This window comes from Triticum aestivum, chromosome 3A (genome assembly GCF_018294505.1).
Source record: "Triticum aestivum cultivar Chinese Spring chromosome 3A, IWGSC CS RefSeq v2.1, whole genome shotgun sequence".
NCBI lineage: Eukaryota > Viridiplantae > Streptophyta > Magnoliopsida > Poales > Poaceae > Triticum > Triticum aestivum.
In genome coordinates this window covers 63,853,147-63,873,348 of record NC_057800.1, presented here as the reverse complement: position 1 = coordinate 63,873,348, position 20,202 = coordinate 63,853,147, and the positions used below count along the sequence as shown (strand labels likewise).

The window sequence follows — 20,202 nt, the reverse complement described above, 5'->3', positions numbered from 1 at the left end:
CAAATACAAGTTGTACATTTTTAATGGCACTAATTTTCTTAACTGCACGAACATATTTTTACATTGTATAGATATTTTTAAAAAAATACGGACATTTTTTGGAACCACCTGAATATTTCTTCAAAATGTCACATACATTTTTCTAATCGAAATAAACATTTGTTTAACCTATGGGGAAATATTTTTATATTCTATAAACATTTTAGAAATGTCATGAACATTGTTGAATCACCGGAATTTTTCTTTATAATGTCACTTATATTTTTTTAATGGTATGGAATGTTTTCACATTAGGCAAACATTTTCTTTTTTACGATGTATATAACTTTTTTGAATGTACAAACCTTTTTTTTTTGAATTACGCAAACGTTTTTTGTACATTGTACGAATATTGTTTTAAATGGCACGTGCACTTTTATTATACAGATGAATTTTTTAATGTCACAGGCATTTTTCTTATGCATGATTAACATTTTTCTATACACATTTAACATTTTTATTTTGATGTAAAGTCGTTTTTATAATATAAATAAATAGTATAAATTAAATGAAAAAAGGAGAAAAAAATGTGAAGAAAAAAGGGGAAAGGATGAATGATATCAGTGTGAAATATTTTTTCCCTGTAGATTAAAGAAATGTAATTGGGCCGGCCAAGCAGCAGCTCAGACGATGCCTCAGGAACCGCTGCGGGCGACACATAGCCGTGCCCAAGGCCTGCAAGGGTTCGCGGTCGGCCTGAAATTGTTAGCGCTGGGGGTTGATCACATCGACCGAAATCGTTCGTCGAAATCACTAATTAAGGAATACTTGTTGCAAAGAGCACTCTATTATTTCATGTCGTGACAAGTGGCGTGCATGTAGCACGCCATTTGTCGTAACCTGGAAATTTTCCTTTTTTCGTAGATCCGTTTATTCAAAACATTTATCTTTTCAACCGTGCGTCCAAATCTCGAACCGTTTTCATCGTTGGATTCTCCGCGTCGAGATCTTCAAAACAAGATCCCATGTTGATAGGTTTTGACGAATTTTTTTTCACGAAAAAACCGGATGAAATAAACCGGGCGAAAAAACCGCACCGGAAGCATGGTTTTTTTCCCTTTCCGAATGAGGCACGTCCGTGCCTCTCGCGAAATCACAACCGTGCCTCCCGTGGAAGCAAAATCGTGACTCTCGTGAAAGAAAAAAAAACAGAAAACGCGTTTTTTTTTCGTTTCCGAGAGGCACGCCGTGACTCTCGCGAAAACACAACCGTGCCTCTCGCAAAAGCAAAATCGTGACTTTTACGAAAGAAAAAAAACAAAAAACGTGTATTTTTTCCCTTTCCGACAGGCACGGCCATGACTTTCGCGAAACCACAACCATGCCTCTCGCGGAAGCAGAACCGTGACTCTCCCGAAAGAACAAAAAACAAAAAACGCGTTTGTGCTTTAACAAGAGTCACGACCGTGCCTTTCGCGGAAGAAAAACCGTGACTTTCGTGAAAGGAAAAAAAAAACACGTTTTTTCGCGCAAAAAAAAATTTCAATTTTTTTGGTCAAAAAGCTAAGAAGGACGGGGGGAAACCAAAACGTCAAAAAAAACCAAAAAAACCGTTTAAAAAGCCGAAAACACGTGCGGAAAAATAAAAAAAAAAAAATCCGAAGAGAGCATCCAGAGCGCGACACGCGACAAATGGTTGAGAGCGCGCCAAGTGGCGCTGATCGTTGCGAGGCTCCCGAAGGAGCGCTCGTTAACTAGTTGCTCCCATCGTTCGTTCGTTCCGACCTTCAAGTGGAGTGATATGTTCGACGTTGGATCGCTCCAAATCTGACGTTCGATCAGTATTGGGGTGAAATGGGATCCAAATCCGAATCAACTCGAGACGTGGAGATGAAATTATACGTTCGATCAGTATTCAACGCTGAAATCGCTGTGGTTTTATGTTTCTTTTCTCTAACACACTAGACGTAGCGATTATTACATGGTGATCATGATCAGTTAGCTAGCTACAAAGAGACTGCGGCGGGAGGAGCGGAGTAGGAGCTGGCGCAGTCGGCAGCGGCGAAGGTGATGGCGCGCTTGTCCAGGTCGAAGCCGACGTGGAAGCCCTGCTGCGCGATGCTCCCGATCGTCGCCACCGCCGGCCCATCATCCGTCACCGCCGACATCGCCAGGCACACGGTCCCCTTCCGCGCCTCCACGAACGCGTTCCGCGCCGGCAGGGTGATCGCGGCGCCGCCGCCAAACCCCAGCGTCACCTCCGGGAGAAGCTTCGCCCAGGCCTCGGGCGACTCACCGGCCACGTCGTAGCACAGATCCACCAGCTTCTCCGGCGACTGCTTCCGCGGGAGCTTGATGCTCCGGGCGACCTCCGCCACGACCTGCTCCAGCAGCCCCTTGTCGAGGTACGTCAGCACCGTGCCGGAGTCGACGATGACGGGGGACCGCCTCGGCGGCACGACGGTCGAGTTCCCGACCTTGACGGACGCGAGCAGGATCGTGTAGAAGGCGTCCACCGCGGACGGGACCAGCGGCGTGGTCACCGCGCCCGGCTCCGTCACGGCGGCGCGGGCGCCGAAACTGAGGATGGAGGACGCGTCGACGAAGAAGGGCGCGAGGCAGTACGAGAACCTCCGCCCGAGCGACGTCGCGGCGCCGATCTGGTTCACCAGGGAGCCGCTCCCGGCGCCGAGGCCCACGTTGCCGGTCAGGCGGAACGCCTTGCCGGTCACGCTCGTGGCGCAGCCGAAGCTGACTCCGGGCACCTGCAGCTGCGGGCGTTCCCGGCATCCCACGCAGCCGCCGGGAGCGTCGTCGAAGGTGAATGTCTCGGTGGAGAGGATGCCGGCCGTCGTGGACCCGTCCGAGTACGTGGAGCGGTACCGGCAGAAGGAGTCGGCGCCGCAGGAGGTGCCGTAGATCGCGCGGCACGAGTCGGACCGGCAGCCCACGAGGCCGTAGGACGACGAGGAGGACGGGTCGAAGACGGCGCTCAGCGGCGCAGGGCCGGCGGTCCCGTTGCTGCATTTGAACCACACCACGTCGCTGCCGGTGTCGACCAGGGCGAGCATCCGGGTGCGCGGCGTGCCCACGTTGACGTACATCAGGTACTCGAACGGAGCGGACACCACCTCGGACACGGCGCCGCCAGGAGAGCCGCCGCCTGCGTACGAGCGCGAGCGCGCCCTGGAGCGCCGCACGGCGGCGAGCACGCGGTCGTACGAGGTCAGCGACGGGTCGTGGAACGGCGACTTGGGAGAGTCCCGGTGGATGAACTCCACGCTAAACCCGCCGCCGTCGCCGACGTACGCCGTGCACCCGCACAGCTGCGCTGTCAGGACGACGACAGCGAGCAAAAGAGCGCGACCCGCCATCGCGCCAAACTCTTCGTATCACTGCTGGCTAGCTCGGCTGATCGCTTGCTAATGGCGTCTTCTGCCGGTGCGTATTAATAGGGGGAGTAGGGAGGCGAATGCGGTATGCAAGGATTTGGCATGAATTGCCGATTTCCCGCAATATGCATGCGTAATGGCGAATTGGAGAGAGATTACTGGTTTTGAAGTCGGCAATTAAGTTCATTGCTAGTAAAAGATGATTAGTAGTTAGTGGTTGCTCCAATTTAGCACGAGCGGCAAGACAGGCAGCTGATTGATTTTTTTTCTTCGCCAAAAATATGTCATGACATTAGAATCTCTCGCAACGGTATAAAAATAATAATCCCGTTTTAGTATTTTCTTTTGCTCACCCACTTTTCTTTAGAAAGCCCCACTTTCTCTATTCGCAAAAAAGCCCCACTTTCTCTTCTAAGAGCATGTCTAGCAGATTATGTAAAACCTCGCTGGCCCTTATAATTCTGACCATTTTACAAGATCCGGTAAAAAATTACTCGAGCAGATCCAGTAAAAAAGCCCGGCCCGTAAAAAAATATACTGGCGGCCCGTAAAATCCCAACTCCACCACTATATTTACGGGATAGAGGCCAATTTAGGATTCCTATCCGGCATTTCCCCACCCGCCTCCGTCGCAAATCCATCCACTTTGGCGGCAAACCCCCTACTTCGGTGATCGTTTCTCACGCACACACACGCAGCCATGGCGCTCGATGCATGCCAGAGAGCGCGACGCCCTCTCCCACAGCGGCGACCGGAAGGCGTGGAGCCAGTTCGACGAGATCGGGGAGGCGTTTTGGCCCATCACCAAGGGTCTCCGCGAGGCGGAGATCGAGCTCCATGAGACGAAAGAGGCGGTCATGGCCGGAGAAGACGGTGCCGCCACGTGGCTTGAGGCGGCCGAGGAGGGGCATGAGCTCGCTTACGTGCTCTACCGGTCGATGACCGAGCTCTACCTCAAGCCCTAGACTAAGATTAGGTTATCTAGATCGTCCTGCACCTGGGTGGGGTTCATCATCATCATCTTGTTACTTGATCTCAACATCCTGCTGTAACTTCAAGTTTCACCTGATCTTGTCACTTGATTTCATCCTGATAGATGATGTGGATCATTAGGCTAGATTAGATTGGTGGTCCTGCCTTCTCCTTTTGGCTCGAGGAGCTCCCGGTGCCGGCCATGGTGACGGTGGCCGATGATGGCAGAGAGTAGTGGTGGTAATAGTAGATCGTGGGTGAAGTGGTGGGAGTACGGCGTTGCGACGAACCTCGTGATGCGAACCGCCGGCCCCCACCTCTTTATATAGTGCAGGTGACAGGGACCCGTCACCATAGTGGGTTGAGCGCCCCCGATCAGGGCACAGATCTAAGGGCCCGGTGGGCCGTTGGGCCCACACGGTGGAGATCATCCTAACATTCGCCCCCTTGATCTCTACTTTTACTTTTGACCTTATACTTTTACTTTACTCGTTTCATAACAGATCAATACATAGAATATGTTTCATCGTCACAGCTCAATTGCCGATAGAATCAGACAGCCACAATGTACCTCTCTGTTTTGAAACAAATTCTTTAACCCTGGGCCCTTTTATTGTCCGGAAATGTTAGACTATACCATAAAAACCATGTCGACTGTGTGTTCTTCGAACACACTGGGCGGTAAGCCTTTAATAAGCAGACCTGCAAACACTTGTCTGTTGCTTTTATGCTTCAAGCATTTCTACATAATTTCAGACTTTCTCCTTTACAACGCATGACACTGTGTCAGTGTGTTTGGCATCAACACTTGACTCGTTATCATAGGAGCGAAAAACTTAAAATGGTTATCGCTGTTGTCAACCATTATCAACTCCGGGTACAGGTCTCCTTAACCATTTTACATGTCCCTCGGCCTCATATCAAGCTAAAATATCTTTGCATCACATTGATGATAATTGTTTCATTCTTTGGAGCTTTTCCACACAAAAACCTCCAAGTATGAAAGTTAGCGACAATTGTGGATTTCGCTATACATTTCACAAGTCATGTCTTTATACTCACAATCTTTTGAGAGCACTTATTTCTTTCAGCATGAGGCCGATATCTTTGACTCCATTCCAGTGATCTATATATGGACTGGACATTGCCAAAAACAACCCGGATATGTGAACTGTGTCAGGGCAATATATTGAGCTTCCAACAGCTGAAGCATATGGTACCATATCCGTTTCAATCTTTTCTCGTCAACTTTTGGAACACCATAGTTTCCACTTCCATTACCCTTGACTATAAGAACAGGCGTAGGTTTTCTCGCATGCATACTTTAGATACCTTTCTTAGCATGTCCATTCAACATCCCTAATACCCATTTTATTCTTTTCTTCGTGAATCTCGATACTTATAACGAGAGACACTCTACCGAGAACATTCTTTTGAACTTTGAGGACATGAACTTCTTTTCTCCTCCTGCAGTAGGTTGACATCACCACTAGCAAGTAGGATGTCATCCACATGCACAGGATTAGGAAATGAATTTCCCATTCTATAACTTTGCAGGAATACAATTGTCCTCTCATTTTCTTTAACCCAAAACAACATTTGATTGCTTTAGTCCATAAAAGACTTCTTCAGGCAGTATCCCCTGTGTTCTTTACTTTCATCTGATGTAACTCAGATCATAATATCTTTCATCTGATGTAACTCAGATCATGATGTGCTACCAACACTCATTGTAATCTATTTAGTGCAAAACGCGCAAAAACCTTTCGATTTAAGTCGTGTTTTACACCTTTACACATTTCCTTTGGAGTCACATTGTCCTTGTAGACTCTTTACAGCCTACTGTTTTGGCTCCATTGGAAATTACTCATCAGTCCCAAACATCGTCGGGATTCACCAGTTTCATTTCATCTCACATAGTCTCTTATCATTTAGATAAGCAGACACTTCTCAAAGCTCGAATGAGCGCTTTAAATGAGGTGGGATCAACCTCCATTTGAATTTCACTAACATAGACTTTATAGTAATCAGAAGTATCTGATTTTCTCATTCCTTGAGACCATCAGTGTCTCACGTACTAGCACTTCTTTCATATGGGGATGTTGTTGCTCTGTCATTGCAACAGGCAAACTAATTCTATAGTCTTTCATTTCCGAGAGGCAATAGGTTTTACAAGGACCTGTATCACAAGATCCATGTTTACTCATTCATCCTTTATAGAGCTAACAACATGCTCCCCCAGATTACTCCATCTTCACTAAAAATGGCGTATCTTTAAACTTTATAATTTGGGTTTATTCTGTTAAAACTTTCTTCTTTATGGCACTTTAAGCACCGTCTTAGTATTCCTTACTCTGCTTTCGGAACTATAAAAGATCCAGAAATACAACTATTTATTTCTCCCCCTCGAAATGTGGCAAGAACTTTTCTGTCACAATTTTGAAAACCCATTCATAACTCTTCTGAATTGAGAAAACTTTGATTATCTACTTCATTTATCTGATTACTTCATACGTAATGAAGTTATCTGTTAACTGGTATGGGAGTACTTTTTCCTCATTCCATTTCAGAAACTCAACAGAGTTCTTTATCATTAGTTCTTTTGCAAGTCACACTTGCATATCATTCTTATCTTTAGTTTCGTCTGTAACTTTTATTCTTTTCGGATTTATTGAGTGCTTAATGACCGTTAGACATAAGATGTATGGTTGATACTAGGAAAGCATAATAGCTACTCCATACTTTTCTCCCAGAGTGGGACACATTAAAAGCACATGAGTCATCATGTCTTTCTCCTGTCATATAGGATAAGTCTGAGAAAATTTCTGCCGCCATACGGGTTACATAGGGATTTTCCCAAAAAATTTCTGCCATGCGGGTTTCATCATAATCATCTTTCCCGCCATGCGGGTAATTCTCTGTAAGGAACATAAATGCCAGAATTGGCTCTTTTGACTGCATATACAATCATCAAACTTATAAATAAATCCGAATGCTCTTTGACACACATGCTTGATCCGACGTTGGTCAAATTAAACACGCATGTTGCTTGTTTTATCTCAAATCATGTTGACTGATAAATCTTCTTCATATAGAATACATGAAAGACATTCGTCAACCAAGACTCTCAATGATCTATCTGTTTTCTTCTCTTGGATTAATATCCAAGAATTCTTTTCTTTTGAAGCCATTCTTTAGGGAGAACATACTCCCTCATGTTAAGACCTTTCTTTCATCTTTCGGGTCACAAGTACCCAGCCATTCGCTTTCACGAATGAAAGCATGGAAAAATTTTAGTCTGAGAAAACTTAGCCAATAATCAACAATAATGAGCATAAAAATAACCCTACGTTGGTCTGGTTAAAAAATATGCACATTAAACTTTTGCAAAACTTCCTTTTTATACTCTAAATCACAGTTGTGGTAGAATTAAAATAAAACTTATTCTTCTACATAACTCATAAACAATGTGATGATAGTATTTCTATTAAACAACTTTGCTAAGAAATAATTATCATCATCAACTTTATTGCAGCGGAAACAAGAAATATATATTTATCTAGTTCAAGAGCATTTCTTCATCTTTAACTCTTCTCTGAAAAATGATCACTTTGATACAAAATTTATCAGAGATTTAAGCTTTGAACATTAGACTCATAAAATTATAGTACTGTTATCATCAACGTTGGTCAGAAAATAACAATGCCATATTTTAACTTTAAAAGAAATATCTTTCTTTTATCATATCGGAAACTATCTGCATCTTATTTCACCCACAGGGGAAAACATTGATAAGAACAGTTCTTCCAATTAAATTTTCCCGTTGGTTCCAATTTAATTGGAGGATAAAATTTTCTTCTTCGCAGCGGAAACTTTAAATATTCTATGCAGAAACAATTCTCCACTCTTTTACTCTCGAAGCAATTTTAACCGGTTGGTTCAAAAAAGCATTAGAGAAGCAACAATTTAATCTTTTACTTTAGTTCTATTCACTTTTAAAGGAGCAATTTTATTTTTATTTGCAGCGGAAAAGCATGAATAGAAAACTCATGAACTTTATATTCTTTACAGAAACATTTCTTTGACCAAATAAAAAATGCATGAACTTTATTATTTTCTTTGTAAAATTCATGAACATTTCTTTTTCTGAAAATTTCCTTTTTTTTTATTTTCAGAAACTCATTCTGTTTACTTTTCTATTTTCTAAACAAATATTTTTGTTGGAAAAAATTTGCATAGAAAAACTGTTTGAAATCTGCCCAAAAACTGGACAAAAAACATCAAAATTGTGCTCTGTGTGTGGGCCGTTTCTTTCACGCCGGCGGTCCACAGCCCGCTCAGCGCGTCGCTCTGCGGCCTACTGCTCTTGGCCCACGGCTAGCTGGCGAGCGTCGCTTGTTCCCCGCGGTGAGAAACCGGCCCACGGCCTGCTCGCCTGCTCCCTTTCCGGCCCAGGGGCCTAGCAGCGAGCTAGGGTTTGCTGCCTGACCGTCGGATTCCATCCGACGGTCCAGCGCGCAGATCGGCTGAACAAAATGCCCGATCCAGCGCCGCTCGAGAGAACCCTATCCATTTCCTCTTCTCTCGCCTCTGTGCGCCTCTCTCCCGTACGCCGAGCCACCGCGCCGCATCGGACACCGGCGACGGCGACGAGTTCCACCGCTGCGCGCTGGCCTCTTTCCCTTCCTTTCCTCCCTCCATTTCTCCCTTCCGCAACGAACCTCGTGTGGCAGAGAGAGAGAGAGGGACGCGATTGCGCCCTCCTCTGCTCCCCTTTGCGCTCGACGGCGCCCTTCTCTGGTGGAGTAGCGGCGAGGCACGGTTGCGCCGGTCGCCGGCGTCGGCAGCAAACCACCGCGCCACGCGAGCGACCTCCCCTTTCCTTTTCTTCCTTCTTTTTCTGTGGCAAAGAGAACGAGAGGAGAGTGTCGCGGCGCCGCTGCGCCCCCTCTGCCCCCCTTCCCATCCGCGTCGTTGCCATCCCCTTCGCCGGTTGCGTCTAAGCCTCGCGGTGAGCGCGCCGCCGTCGAACGGTTTGGCCGCGGTGCCCCCTTTTCCTTTTTTTATTCTTCTTCTTCCGACGCCTCGGCTTACTGATGCGCGTCCGGATCGAGAGGAACGGCGCGTCCTTGTGGCGGCGCTCTTTGTCGGCGAGCTCAAGGCCCTGCCCGGTGAGTTTCTTTGCCCTGTCTAGAGTTCTTGGGGGGAAAGGAGGATCTTTCTTTCTCTGTATATGCTTTGTACCGAATATCTTAGCCTAACATGCTCTGAAACCATTGATAGATGTTGTGAATCATTAGGCTAGATTAGATCGGTGGTCCTACCTTCTCCTTTTGGCTCGAGGAGCTCCCGGTGCCGGCCATGGTGACGGTGGCCGGTGATGGCAGAGAGTTGATCGTGGGTGAAGTGGTGGGAGTACGGCGTTGCGACGAACCTCGTGATGCGAGCCGCCGGCCCCCACCTCTTTATATAGTGCAGGTGACAGGGGCCCGTCACCCATAATGGGTTGAGCACCCCCGATCAGGGCGCGGATCTAAGGGCCCGGTGGGCCGTTGGGCCCACACGGTGAAGATCATCCTAACACATCCTGCTTCGATAGTAAATAAAATTATTTTGGCCTAACCCATGCTGCAACGACTATTCCTTCAAATTTTGAATAGTGATTGAGTCTTCAAGGCATGGCTGGGTTGCAGGTTGATAGAAAGATTCTTTATGCACAATGATTCTAACCATCCTACCTCAAAAAAAAAAATGATTCAAACCATCCACAACTTCCCCTCAATATAAACATTTAATTAGACATGAGAACAATGAACTATCAAATAAGTAACTGAATATTTTATAGGTTTCAACATTAACAGATATTCTAAAACATTCACCGACATAGTTCATAATTCATTTCAACACATAATAAACACCTACCCTTGAGGCATATCGAAAGATGGCCTAACAGGTAACTAACTGAAAATTTTATACAGAGAGTCCATGACATGTAAGACGAGGAGTCGACGGCGACAGAGAATACAAATACCTTCGTCGTGCGCGCAGTTATCTGGTCGAGTGATCGCTCCTTGTTTTGTCACACTCATCTGCCAACACAAATCGTTTGGCTCTCCGGCAGGGTGATCACGGCGCCGCCGCCAAACCCCAGCGTCACCTATGGGAAAAGATTCGCCCATGCCTTGGTCTCGCCGGCCACGTCGTAGCACAGATCCACTAGCTTCTCCGGCGACTGCTTCCGCGGGAGCTTGATGCTCCGGGCGACCTCCGCCACGACCTGGTCCAGCAGCCCCTTGTCGAGGTACATCAGCACCGGGACGGAGTCGCCGATGACAGGGGACCGCTTCGGTGGCACGACGGTCGAGTTCCCGATCTTGACTGACGCGAGCAGGATCGTGTAGAAAGCGTCCGGCGCGGAGGGGATCAGCGGCGTGGTCACCACGCCCGGCTCCGTCACGGCGTCATTTAAAAAAAATACTCGCTAGTTTCATAATATTGTGCATATAGATTTTTAAAAAGTCAGACATCATAAACTTTGATCGAATTTATGGAAAAAACATTCATCTAGAACGCCAAACTTATATCATTAGAACTTTCATACATACTTTATATGTTTGATATTATAGCTATAAATAGTATTTTGGAATGGAGGGAGTATCTCTAAAAACTTATATCATCATAAACTATATTTTAGAATGAAGGGAGTGTCTTTAAAAACTTGGTCGAATTTCATAGTACTCCCTCCATTTCAAAATATAGTGCGCTCGCGCTTCCCGAGGTCGAACTTTGATCATAAATTTAACGAATGAGACCGACTACGGCGGGAGAAAAAGTTACATAATTAAAAACTTCTTTCGAATACGAATTCATTGATATAATTTTTGCTCTTGCCGCAATCGATCTTGATAGTTAAATTTACGGTCAAAGTTGAAGCACGAGGATACAACACTATATTGTTGTGGAATGGAGGGAGTAGTGCCTATCGACTCGACTGCCGTGAGAGCGCAGTCATGCCGTCGGTCAATTGCTCGGTGTTTTGTCTCCGCGGTCACACTCACCTGCCAACACAGATCGTTTCGCTCTGCGCACACGCCATGCCCATGCGCGCGCTCTCTCTTCCTCTCCCGTCCCGTCACCTCAATCCAATCCGCGGGCCGGCTCTTGCTATTCTTCTTCCCCTTTCAAATACTCTACTCCACAGCACACGCTCGGTGTCAAGCACTCAAGCCTATTCATTTCTCCTCGGTCCTCGCCACCACACAAGTGAGTGAGGGAAGAGCTAGATACCACCGTCGCCGCCCGCCCAGCACCAGGATGGCGACCACCACGACCACCGCGCTGAGCATGAAGCTCCTGGTGGACACCCAGGCCCGGCGCGTGCTGTTCGCGGAGGCGAGCAAGGACGTGGTGGACTTCCTCTTCTCCCTCCTCGCGCTGCCCGTCGGCACCGCCGTCAAGCTGCTCGGGAAGGAGGCCATGGTCGGCTGCGTCGGCAGCCTCTACGGCAGCGTGGAGAAGCTCGACGGCACCTACGTCCAGCCCGGCGCCGCCAAGGACGCGCTGCTCCACCCCGCCGTCCTCTCGCCGTCGGCCAGCAGCAAAAGCTCCCTCCTGGGCATGCCGCCGCCGCCGTGCCCACAGGCGAAGGCGTTCTACAGATGCAGCAGGCAGTGCAACTGCTACAGCGACGGATATGACGGCAGCAGCAGCCAGCAGGCTAGATGCAACAGCTGCCGGACTTACATGACGGAGAGTTACGGCACCTACTGTCCATCGTGTAAGAACCAGATGACCACGGCCTTCACGGTCGTGCCGTCGGCCGCGTCCGGAGGCGAGGTGGCGCAGGCGGCGGGCGGCGTCAGCGGGAAGGGGTTCGTGCAGGGCATCGTGACGTACACGGTGATGGACGACCTCACGGTGACGCCCATGTCCTCCATCTCCAGCATCACCCTGCTCAACACCTTCGCCGTCAGCGACCTCAGCGCGCTCCAGGAGAAGACCGTGCAGCTCGGCTATGACCAGGTGATTATGAATCTCATCAGCAGTATCATACTCCATTCGATATGTCTTCGTTAACCATGTGCATCAATCAATCAATCGTCACGTTGCATTTCCTCTAAATTTTGCAGGGTCTGGAGATCCTCAAGGCGTCGCTGCAGTCCAAGACCGTGCTCACCGACGTTTTCCTGAAGCCCCCCAGCAGCGCTTGAAACGCACGGTCCTGCGCCTAACATGCTCATCGACATGGGAAAGTAGCTCGATGTGTCTAGCTAAATTAGGTTGATCTTTTGTGCGGCCATCAGAACTATCTAACGGTGGCATCTTTTGGTAATGTCAAGTGTCCGATGGTACTATGGTAGTAGTTAGATGCTCGTAGTCCAGCTTAAGTTATCAGTTGCTCCAGGTTGTACTAGTACTTATGTGTTGATGCTTGATGTATGCGTTTGCATCGCAGGTAGGGGTATCATCTTCTGTTGGTTCTCAAAATGTTTTTTCATGCGTATCTCGTATGTGTCGACCTGTGTAGCAAGCATGGTTCATTTCCTCTTGTGCGCCCACTGGGAGGCCTAAAATCATCCATGGCAGGTGCGTGGGAATGTGAAGGTCGTGTAAGCGTTGCTTATTCTTGCAGCTTGGTTCACCATACAAACATGTCATACGCCAGGGTAATTTCGGCAATGCCCATCCTAGCATAGCTCACCTTGTCAACACAACAAGGCCACAATAGGCGACCGCGAAATTACTAGTGTGGTGATATTTACCATAAGACGTGCAAATGCTTTTGCCGACACCCGCGTGGACTAGCCTTTCTTGCTGAACTGACAAAAAAAATTGTCCTATGGAAATTTACAGAGCGAAATAAATTGAACAAAGTTAGCGATAGTAACATTAAGGTCCATCAACCAAATCAGCAACTTGCAGAAGCGTGAACGATACCCATGCACTTACCCTTGCCTCAAAATTAAAAATCCATGCAATCACCCATCGGCCAGAAAACACCCGGCTGAAGCTTATTAAAACACAAAACAAACTCATATGACATGCTCGCAAAGTCGCAAGTGTAAGTGCTTCATTTCCACTCCAATCAAGTACCTCAAGATATTCTGGCAAAACAATGACGAGTTGGAATATAGTACTACTAACACAAACACACTGCGTGTCTAGATTGGGCACTGGCTACATATTGCGCCCAAACATTTTATTCTTCCGAGCCGACACACGCCCATACATCATTCAGAGACCATATGGAAGATATGGTAATGGCTCATGCAGATCCCAGGAAACGACCCATCCAAGTGGAGAAGCGGGACCATGCCAGGTCAATGGCTCCCTGATTCTCATCAGTCAAACCCATGCCCTTCCTCCTCTTGACGGCCTCAGGCGATGCGTTCATGAAGGCATGTGAGCATCCAGGGTATATGTGGACTTCATGTGCCACTCCAGAAGCCTTGAGCTTCTCCTCCAACGACTTGGCCGCCTGAAACATCACACACATAGCAATGTCATGTATTTCTACTTCAAAATTAAGTACTATAATTATCCAATGATAATAAGTACTATATGCACATAAAGGTTAAATCAGCTGCTACAAACCCATTAGCCGGTCTGTCACATGTCACATATCAATAGATAGTGAGACAGCAGGACCATAGGTAGGTTAATTTATGCATCTTTCGAATTATAGTTACACCGATGTGTATGAAACACAATGGATAAAATAACTACCAAAAAGTAAACTGATTCGCCATTTGCCACATGGAAGGAATTAAGAGCCTGTTTTCCAGTTTATGATTTCGTACAGAAAACAAATAGACCTGGATACTGTTTCACAACAACGAGACCGAAAAAGCAACATGAACCTATGGAAAGTAGCAATGAACAGAAACGGAAAGGTAAAGAAAGGCCTTACGGTAACATCTGCAAACCCAACAAAACTGTCAAGCTCCCCAAAATGAGCCTGGATTGGAGCCTGGGCCTTGGAAGCATCAGCAAGCTCCGAAGATGGCGTCCCGTAGAAAGCAACAACAGCATCAACCTCTGGGACCAAAACTCCACTTGCAATTGCCAAAGCACCTCCCATGCAATAACCAGTAACACCAACCTAACACAATAGAAGAAGAAAAAGGTAGGCAAATCATTACAATGTGTACTGTTTTCAACAGAACATAAAAATGACATATATATGTTGCTATTTGTCCATAACAAATTAACGACAGAATATTATGGTACACAAGCATATTTATTGTCCTACATTCGTACTAGTTACTTGGTCAGAGTTTATTGGCACACATGGAATAAATTTATAAACTAGACAGTCCAACTCTTCATAAGGTACAGATTAGCACAAATTAAATGGTCGAAGAAATCTATAATCCACACCAAAGAGACATTCAGCCTATGAAACATTTGACTAATGTGTAATACCACGATTTTGCCATTTTAGTCAACACGGCAATTACAACTAGGTTTAAAAAATAAAATCTTACTATTACCTCCATTTGATTTGTCATGTTAGAACTGATCAGATGAATGTATAATTGTATACGCAAATAAAAATTTATAACAAGATGTCAAGTGTGACAGAAATGCCCCAAGGTTCTAAGTTCTAACCGACTAATTGATTCTTTGATGCTTCCCGAAAATTCAAAGCTTACGACTGCCTCCATCCGATTGTCATGTTAGAACTGATCAGATCAAAGTACACGCTAATAAAAATTTATATAATTTCTCAAGTGTGAAAGTAGTGCCCCAAGGTTCTTCTCACCGATAATTGATTTTATGATGCTTCTTCGATGAAAATTGCCACTCATACACTCACATCTGACATAATCTGATTTTTTAACAGAAAATTACATCTTAGATAGTTAATAGGCATGTCTAACAAATTTAGTTAACTACCAAAATCATGCAACAAGACTTGTGCAACCAACAAACAAAATGTATACTGACATGTCACATGTCAGATATTGCTGCATGGAGGTAGCACAACAAATATACCGAAAGGATAAAGACAGCAGCACTTGCATTTTCACTGATCTTGTGTTACTGATCAATTGATTTAACACACTGGAGTTTACTACTGCAAGAGGCTCAATCAACATATTCGGATCAGATGGCAAATAGGCAGAAGACATCACACTTTCTACCTACTAATCATAATGATTATCATGTTACCCACAATAGCACAATTTGAGTAAGAACATCATACAGAGAAAATCTTGAAATTTAAACAAAGTTAGATAAAAAAGAGTACCTTGGGTGATCCATTTTCCTTCAGCCATTTAACTGAAGCCTGAATATCCTTGATTGCACCCTGCCAGTCTAGTCCTTCCATCAGATGTTGTGCTTCAGCTACCTCCAAAGCAACCTTCCCACGGTACAAACTGAAAATAAATAAATAAATAAATATGTAAACACAAAAAGCAGTTGACTGAGCAATAATATTCTGAGGAAGTAGTGAGTAGTGACACTCTATGAAGCATCCGTTTCATAATACTTTATCTTGAACAGAACAAATGGTGCAAAGCAAGGAGCGCATTATATCATCATACTCTGGAATAAGTGCTCTGTATCCATCGCCGATCTGGGAAATATGGATGGCATGATTCTTGACCTCATAGTCAACACCCCACCACTCTTGCAACACTACAACTCCAGGAGCGTTTTCTTTGCCAACAACATAGGCATCAAACGTCTGAAGAAACACAACATCACATCAGTTTATCAGTAAGATGTACCAAGATACAGAGCAAAAGCACCGACATTATGGGCATGCTTGATTTTCTACAGAAAAATTGGCTAGCCCGTGTGTTTGGCATGCCATTAAGTGGCAACTTTGTGAGAGGTGAAATTGGAGCGCACTGCATCCAGAAAATCTGTCTGGTTACGCAGAGAGTCAATTAGTGGCATAAATCTGGGTATCTACTCCAAGACAAGATGTTCCGTATGGTACTTACATTACATTTCCCGACATCTATGAGACTCTGAGTGGCCTAATAAATTACAATCCACCGAGAAGGTGCAAATAAGATGAAAACCGCTACTCGCCTAGAAGGGATAAGGCATCCTCGAACCCTCGATGCGCGCCCTCGCGCAACAACAGAGAGAAGGGAGGTGGAGGTCTCACCGTGTCCTCGCGCTGGATCTGGATCTTCTGGAACTGGCTGGCGGCATCGGAGGCCATGGCGGCTCGGGGCTGGAAGCGGGACGAGTGCAGGGGCGAGCGGCGGAGGGGGAGCAGGGAGGCGCTTCGGAGCAGTAGTCGCGCTGTGGCCATCGGCGCTCCGCTTTACCCTGCGTTTTCTAGAGTCTGCTGGTCCGTCGCCACCACTGCGGTACTGGATGACGACATAGTGGGCTTGGTCCGACCAGATGATGAGGCCGATACGCTTATTTCCCAGGCCCAGTGAGGCGAGCAGAGCTAAAAAAAAAGGTAAATATTAAGAGTTGTTGCCCCTAAAAAACATGTTAAGGCCTCCTTTGGTAGGAATTTCATAGAAATTGTAGAGGATAGAATTTTTATAGGATTTTTTTCTTTAGAGCCCTTTGGTTCATAGGAATGGATTCCTATTCCTACATAGGATTGATTCCTATCCTTCGCATTTTATAGGAAAATAAAAAAGAGCCTAGACTCAATGAAAAAATTCCTTTGGTGTCAACCAAATGACGTCTTGTTTTCTATTCCTACTCATAGGATTTGAGATACATGTCATCTCGTTTCTTACAAGATTCCTATTCTTATGATAATCCTATCCTATGAACCAAAAGAGGCCTAAGTATTAAGAGTTCACACACAAGCAAAAGCACAAGAATTGAATTTTAGGTCGTTCTTTGGGTGACCAGCCCGCACTATTTTTTTAGTTGTAAACTTGTAATCTAGCTCGTTTTATTGACCAATAAACTTGGACACAATAGAAACAGCTCCGAGCATTCGATTTTTTTTCGAGCATGCGAATTCGAGGCTTGTCCTTCTTGGTTGAAACGAACTTCAGTGAAGTCCATCTTTCGTTGATTGATCTCTGAGGGAATGGTGCAATGGTGGGAGCGGCTAACATTGTTTCATAGCATTGACAACCTCCGAGCATGTTTCAGTTGTAATCTAGCTTGTTTCAGTTGTAATCTAGCTTGTTTTATTGAGCAATAAACTTGGACACAATAGAAATGTCTGGAGAGTTCAGGACCCATAACTGGCATCCTAACTTTAAATAAAAATAGCTCCGAGCATGCGAATTCGAGGCCTGTCCTTCGTGGTTGAAACGAACCTCAGTGAAGTCCATCTTTCGTTGATTGATCTCTGAGAGAATAGTGCAATAGTGGGAGCGGCTACCATTGTTCATGGCACTGACTACTTCAACAGTCAGACGCAATAAAACAGCTACGCACTTGAAGATCAACTGCAAGAGCGAGATTTGTTGCAAAAGCGAGCTCCATGAACATTTTTTTTCAAATTCATGAACATTTTCAAAAATTCAGAACATTTTTGAAACCCAGGAACATGTTTCAAATTCATTATATTTTTTGAAATTTCGGAACATTATTTTGAAATCCCGAACGTCTCAATCGGATCGGGAATCGTTAACATTTGTTCTTAAGTTTTTTTTGGGAGAAATTTTTTTTGAAGTTAAGAATCAAAAACAAAACAAACAAAAAACAGGGGCGCTCCACTCCGCACATGGCCCAGCTCAAAGCTCGAGCTGGGCACGTTTGCTCGCTGAGTGCCGAGTATTTAACAAAAAACTACCATATTTCGTGGAACCATGTCTACAAACTATCACTTTATAAATTTGTGTCGAAAACTATCATTTTTTGTCTAATTTTTGACTAAAACCTACCATGTCGGGAAAGTGCCCGATTCGCCTCTTCTAAACACCTTTCTAACAGGATGGGCCCACCTGTCAGCACTAATCTTCTTCCTCCTCTCTCTCTGGCATTTCGTCAAACACTTCATGTGCACTCCGCCGCTCTGCTCCGCCACTTGCGCCGCCCTCCCTCCTAGCCGAGCCGTCTGCTTGCCTTGGCCATGGCGGTCGTCGTCGTGCCAAGGCCTCACCACCCGCCGCTCGGCCCTGCCGCCTGATGCCGTGGTCTCGGACCCAGGGCACTAGGTTCACGCCGGTGATGGGGTCGATGGGCCGGTGCCCGCTCGCCACCTCGAGAAGCAGGCCGCCGAAACCGAACGCGTCGCTCGCCGTGGTGGCCTTGCCAGTCACGGGTGAGCTCCAGCGCCATGTAGCCCAACGCCCCGACGACGCGGGTCGTGGCAGGTTGGTTTCCGCGTCGTGCTCGTAGAGGCGCGCGAGGCCGAAGTCGCCGAGCCGCGCGCTCATGTCCGCGCCCAGCAGCACGTTGCTGGCCTTGACGTCACGGTGCACCACCACCTGCTCCCACCCCTCGTGCAGGTACACCAGCCCGGACGCGACGCCCTTGAGGATCCTCACACGCTGCTCCCACGTGAGCAACGCCGGCGACGGGGACACGCCGACGCCAGTGCCCGCACCGGCACGGGCACTGCCGAACAGGTGCGCGTCGAGGCTGCCGTTGGGCATGAAGTCGTAGACTAGAAGCAGGTCTTGCCCGCACTTGCACCACCCGCACGGCTTGACTAGGTTCCGGTGCCGCATGCGCCCGAGGCTCGCCACCTTGGCGACGAACTCGCGCATCCCCTGCGACCCGTTGCTTGAGATCCTCTTGATGACCACCGTGTCGCCAGAGCGCCCGAGCGGGGGTGGCGAGGCCTTGGCACGACGGCGGCCGCCATGGCCAAGGCGAGCAGGTGGCTCGGCTAGGAGGGAGGGTGGTGCAGGTGGCGGGGCAGAGCGGCGGAGTGCACACGAAGTGTTTGAGGAAATGCCAGAGAGAGGAGGAAGAAGATTAATGCCGACATATGGGTCCATCCTGTCAGAAAGGCGTTTAGAAGAGGCAAATTGGGCACTTTTCCGACATGGTAGTTTTTAGTCAAAGATTAGACAAAAAATGATAATTTTCGGTACAAATTTATAAAGTGGTAGTTTGTAGACACGGTTTCACGAAATATGATAGTTTTTGTTAAATACTCCTGAGCGCCGCATGCTGCGAGGTCCCAGCCTCACGTATTGATTGGGTTTTGCCGTTCGGGCTCGTTCTCCTTTTCCTCCCATCCCGCAGTCCCGCTCGGTGGAGGAGCAGCCGCCGCCGCCATCCACCAGATGGCAGATGCCGCCCTTCTTCTTCCTGCTCGAGCTCGCCGCCCTCTCTCCCCACTCCTCCAGGATCAAGTTGACCAGACGCCGCCACCTCCCGGAGCAGCCGCCAAAATTCCTTTGTGTTTGGTTAATGACTTGTAATACAAAGCCAACGTTTAGTTTCTACTGATTCATGTGTTTGGTTAACGATTTGTAGAAATGGGGATGGTTCCTTATTTATCGGGGTACAAAATGAGAAGCCTGGTTTAGAATGTTGATTCTCATGTTATTCAAAAATGTTGGATCTTCCACCGAATTTTATAGCGTCAGCTTTGTGTGAAGTAAACATTGAGTAAAAACAACTAGAATAATTGAATGGATCTCCTGAATATAGGGGAGATGTGGCAAAAAATAATTTATGATCATTGGTTGTGAATATTGTATTTTCTTGACTGCTAAGCTTATGGTTCATTACCAGCGTGTCAAATATGACGTTGAGAGGCAACTTCTTTTCTGCCATTGAAACAACAACATGGCTGCTGTGTTGATATTAGAGTATGTCAATCTTTTTGTCTCTCAGATTCTGAATGCATTACTCCAATTCATAATAAGATCCAAAATAGCTCCCCGAGAATAATGTCAATTTAGGCAAGATATTTGTGCAATTGAAAACTACTCCGTCCGTTCACAAAAATAAG

At 46.5% G+C, this 20,202-nt stretch overlaps 3 protein-coding genes across 3 annotated transcripts; 1 reads left to right on the top strand and 2 right to left on the bottom strand.

Annotated features, from left to right (window-relative positions):
* Positions 1-1,985: 1,985 nt before the first annotated feature.
* On the bottom strand, positions 1,986-3,353 carry LOC123056784 (aspartic proteinase CDR1-like). Its single transcript, XM_044480057.1, has one exon. The coding sequence runs from the start codon at positions 3,351-3,353 to the stop codon at positions 1,986-1,988; it is 1,368 nt and encodes a 455-aa protein (XP_044335992.1).
* Positions 3,354-8,901: 5,548 nt separating this feature from the next.
* Positions 8,902-12,830, top strand: LOC123060311 (uncharacterized). Its single transcript, XM_044482969.1, has 2 exons — positions 8,902-12,365; positions 12,473-12,830. The coding sequence occupies exons 1-2, from the start codon at positions 11,307-11,309 to the stop codon at positions 12,551-12,553; spliced, it is 1,140 nt and encodes a 379-aa protein (XP_044338904.1). The 5' UTR covers positions 8,902-11,306; the 3' UTR covers positions 12,554-12,830.
* A 498-nt stretch (positions 12,831-13,328) lies between these two features.
* Positions 13,329-16,699, bottom strand: LOC123060310 (protein usf). The gene is made up of 5 exons (XM_044482968.1): positions 16,471-16,699; positions 15,896-16,038; positions 15,598-15,727; positions 14,254-14,445; positions 13,329-13,821 (listed from the first exon to the last, which is right to left on the bottom strand). Exons 1-5 carry the CDS (start codon positions 16,618-16,620, stop codon positions 13,609-13,611), a joined length of 828 nt encoding a protein of 275 aa, XP_044338903.1. The 5' UTR covers positions 16,621-16,699; the 3' UTR covers positions 13,329-13,608.
* Positions 16,700-20,202: the final 3,503 nt, after the last annotated feature.